Here is a 4,604-nt window from a genome sequence, read left to right as displayed (position 1 = left end):
AGCTTACCTATCATTATCAGAGCATAACTACCCAACTGCCTTACCTTTTCAATTAAAGTGGGAATCGGACATTCAGGAAACCTTTAACCAGAACCATTGGCATTTTTAAAAATTTATTGAAGTAGGCCATGAGGTCAAGTATGAAAATGTATGCGGCAACATTTACACCGACATTATTGTGGTTGTGAAGGGAAGCACATTTACAAATGATTATACACTGTGAATGGTCTCAAATGAGGAAAAAAAAAAATAATTTATGACTAGCCTATTTTTATGTTGTGTATCATTTTTCTTACAGCATATTTCACATCATTATTTCTTAAACTGTAAATAAAAGGATTTATCAATGGTGCAATAACAGTATACATGAGTGATATAAACTTGTCCATATCTGTACCATAAGTCGACTTAGGCCTCAAATACATTATACTACCAGATCCATAAAAAATAGTCACCACTATGAGGTGAGAGGTGCAGGTGGAGAAAGCTTTCTTCATCCCTGCTGCAGAATGGTGCTTTATAATTGTCCATATGATCTGTGTATATGAAACAATTGTTAATAGGAAAGCACCTACAATTAGAAGTAGGACAATTAAAAAAGTGACAATTTCATTAAACTGTGTGTCACTGCATGCCAAGGCCATTACGGGTGGAATGTCACAGTAGAAATGGTTGATTTTATTGGGTCCGCAAAAAGGTAAGGAGAATGTAAGAGACGTCTGTATTATGGCAACCATCAAACCAATGAGCCATGAGTACACGATAAGCTTAAGACAAGCATTTCTACTCATAATCACGTTATATAATAATGGGTGACATATGGCATTATATCGGTCATAAGCCATGGCTGCCAGTAAATAGCACTCTGTAGATCCCAATAGCAAAAAACAGTACATTTGCACGGCACAGCCATAGAAAGTGATGGTTTTATGATTTGATAGAAGATTTTTTAACATGTTGGGTGTAATCGTTGAGATGTAACATTCTTCTAAAAATGAGAAGTTGGCGAGAAAAAAGTACATAGGGGTATGAAGGTTTGAACTGAGGTTATAGACGACAATTATAAACATATGCGCGGCTACAGATATACTATAGATACAAAGAAATGAAGTAAATAGGAGATACTGCAATTCCGGAACATTGGAAAATGATATAAAAATAAATTCCATTGTTGTACGGTTTCCTTTATCCATACCATTAATTAAAGCCCAGGTTCTGTGACAGTAAAAGGTCCCTCAAGATACATTGGATATAGAATACAAACTTTTCAACAAGCAATGGTCTTTTCCAGACCTTTGTTATTTGAAACCAGATTCAGCATACAATGTCAGGCAACATGGATCCGTGGCATGTGCAGTCTTCTGGAAAATTCAGCCCATCAGCATAGGTATTTCACTGGTAAAACCATTGTACTACTGAAATTCATACGCTGACTGACTATTTAGTCATGCCTCTCAACAGTATAGTACGGTATTACATGTCCTATACTGCTCTTTACCTGTGACAGGACGAATGGCTTCTTTGGACAGCAGTTGAGGGCAGCTCTGTTATATTTTTCTGGCACACTGAAGAAGCTCCTGTCCACATAGTAAGTGATTTACTGTTTTCAGCAGCTCTTTCTGACTTGGGAGGACCTGTGTTTTAACTAGAGGAAGGTGGATAATTAAGTAAAAAAAAGGTGAAAAACATTAATAAAGCAGAATTTTTGTGAAGGTGTCAGGCTTTATGAGCTCACATGTTGATGTCCTAATAATATTCATGTCCTGATGATGTCAATATCCTGATGATTGTAGATAGAAACTCTTTGGACAAGTTAAATCCAATGTGGCTTTCATTTATAATGTGCTCAAGAGTTCAGACTTCGGAGTTACTACCATAGCTGACATGAAAGAGAAAGTATATTTTGCCTGTCAACTGGCATTTGTCCCAACAAGTTTACAACTTTGCTAATTGCTTTTGCTATATAAAGAAAAATATGGATGATCCAGTTTCTTTGATTTAGACAATAACATTTTTCTGGCCTTGGCATGCAGAGAGAATTAAATCCATTTAAATGAAACTGGTACATTATATAGAGACAAGCAGACACCAATAATTGTGTTTAATAATGTTAATTATTCTCTAGGGAGGACAATGTCAGTAGTGGTTATTTCTGTGCATCAGAAAATAATTCAGTGGCCTCCTGAGTTTTAAAGTTATAAATTAGAACTGTATATACGATATGATATACATTTATCGTCAAAAAAATTCAGTTACCTAGAAGGAAGTACCTTAATATCTGAAAATGGCCCATAGGCATTCTTGCAGTGAAAAAGTTGTAGTGTAATTGTGGATTCATGACCAAAAGGCCTGTACAAGGGGATAGGTCTGCAGACAGTGATATAAATTTGCATTTGGTGCTTTAAATTTTAAACGATTTGGGGTTGTATATACAGTATACCCATGTAGTACCCCCTTGTAGGGATTAAAAACATCTATGAATAATTTGTAATCTAATTTCTAAGAATCTAGCCGAGGGCAGTACTTATGAACAGATATGTTTGTTTTTAGAATTGTGTGATTGCTCTCAGTGAGAGAAAACAAGTAATATTGTAGATATGATACCTTTTAATGGCTCACAAAACAATATGATCTCACTGCAAGCTTTCGGGGATATCTCACCCCCTTTGTCAGGCTAATGAATGAAACTAGTTTGGATGGCACATAATTATAACATACAGATGCAGAGGGGAGGGGAACACATTCCTCTTGATCTAAATAAATGTTCACACACAGAAAATTGAGACTGTTTTGCACTGAAAACCTAAAACAGACATACTGAGCCGAGACTTAAATCATAAATCAGTGCACTAAGCTCAAGACAGTTTTCTGGTGTTTCTTATCTCTCCTTCAACCTGCACATAGAAGGAGATGCAGCACCACCCATTGAATGGCAACATTATTACAAGTCAAGTTCTAAATGTTTATGAGGTTTTAAAGAAAGAAAAAAATATATAATTGGGAAGAGGACCTTTCATATTTTCCACTTATGCAAGAATCCCAGGCTGAGGTTAATTCCATTCTTGAGGGTATCAAACATGGCCATAAAATTTGTACTCCCAAATTCTTCTGTGATGCTGCGACTTGAAATTGCACCTTGTTTTGCCACAGGTAGTTCAGTCTTTCCCTCTCTAATTGAGTGGCAATAAGATCTCATCCTGGCTCTCTGTTTTTGTCCCGTTTCCCTGATATAAAGCCCTCCAACGGGACATTTACTGCACCAGGTCAGGTACACAACATTGGACGTGGAACGTGTGAATGTCCCAGGGATCTTGTAGTCCTGCTGCATGTTGAGGATCCGTATCCTGTCTGCAGTCAGTATATGTGAGCAGGTCTTGCAGCTCCTTACCTTACAGGGATAAGTTCCTTTTTGTGTGTCAGAGGGCAATGCACTCCTGATTATACAGTTCCTCAAATTAGAAGGTTTCCTGTAACACAGAAAGTGAGGTTCCGGGAATATGGTTTTCAGACAGTCATTCTTGTGTAGGGTATGATGGAGTTTCTTTGAAGTCTTCCTTAGTACCTCTAGCTGTGAATTGTAGGTCACCACTAGAGGTATACGTCTGTTTTTTTTCTTTCTCCTTGTATTGGAGTAGTTGATTTCTGGGTATCCTGGTGACGCTGGTGATTTGGTCATCAATTGAGGTGGGATGATAGCCCAGATTTAAAAATGTCTTTTTGAGATTGTGTAAATGTTCCTCTTTGTCTGTTGGGTTGGAGCAGATCCGGTTGTATCTGATGGTCTGGCTGTAGACTACGGACTTTTTGATGTGTTTAGGATGGGAACTGTCCCATCGGTGGTATGTGGGTCGATTATTCGGTTTTCGGTATAGGGATGTCTGTATTGAGTTGTTCGAAATTTTTATGGTGGTTTCCAAAAAGTTGATTTCTGTATACAAGTAGCCTAATGTCAGGTTTATGGTGGGGTGAAATACATTGAATCTCTCATGGAATTTATTAGATCTTGTTCGGTGTTGGTCCAGATGATTATGATGTCATCAATGTAGCGGAAGTAGGCCAATGGTTTGTTGGGGCAGGAGGCCAAAAAGTCACTCTCCAGTTTTGCCATGAAAAGGTTGGCATATTGTGGTGCCATTTTTACTGCCCATGGTGGTCCCGGTAAGTAGCAGGAATATCTCTTTGTCAAAGGAGAAATAATTGTGTGTGAGTGTGAATCTTCTGAATTGTAACACAGACTAAGAGATAACCCCATTGGCCTCAAGGTGCGCCTGGCAGGCGGTCAGTCCATCTTTGTGTGGGATGTTGCAGTATAAGGACTCCACATCCATTGTGGCCAGGATTGTGCCATCTGGAAGGGGACCTATGGTTGATAGTTTGTTCAGTAGGTCCATAGTGTCCTGAAAGTAGCTGGTTGTATTCTTCACCAGTGGTTTGAGGACACCTTCCACCCATCCTGAGATTCCTTCAGTAAGGGTTCCCACACCTGAGATAATTGGCCTCCCTTGATTTTAGAATTAGTATGGAGAAATAATCAATATTGACAACATCCAAACACAGCTAAATGAGCTAGTAATGATTTAACACATACATATGAAGGGGGTCAA

The 4,604-nt window shown here is 38.3% G+C and overlaps 1 protein-coding gene across 1 annotated transcript; it reads right to left on the bottom strand.

Moving 5' to 3' along the window:
- Positions 1-260: 260 nt before the first annotated feature.
- Positions 261-1,193, bottom strand: LOC136633558 (olfactory receptor 10A3-like). Its single transcript, XM_066609320.1, has one exon. It carries the CDS (start codon positions 1,191-1,193, stop codon positions 261-263), a length of 933 nt encoding a protein of 310 aa, XP_066465417.1.
- Between the last annotated feature and the right edge of the window lie 3,411 nt (positions 1,194-4,604).

Source organism: Eleutherodactylus coqui, chromosome 6, assembly GCF_035609145.1.
Source record: "Eleutherodactylus coqui strain aEleCoq1 chromosome 6, aEleCoq1.hap1, whole genome shotgun sequence".
NCBI lineage: Eukaryota > Metazoa > Chordata > Amphibia > Anura > Eleutherodactylidae > Eleutherodactylus > Eleutherodactylus coqui.
This window is presented reverse-complemented; position numbering and strand designations above follow the sequence as displayed.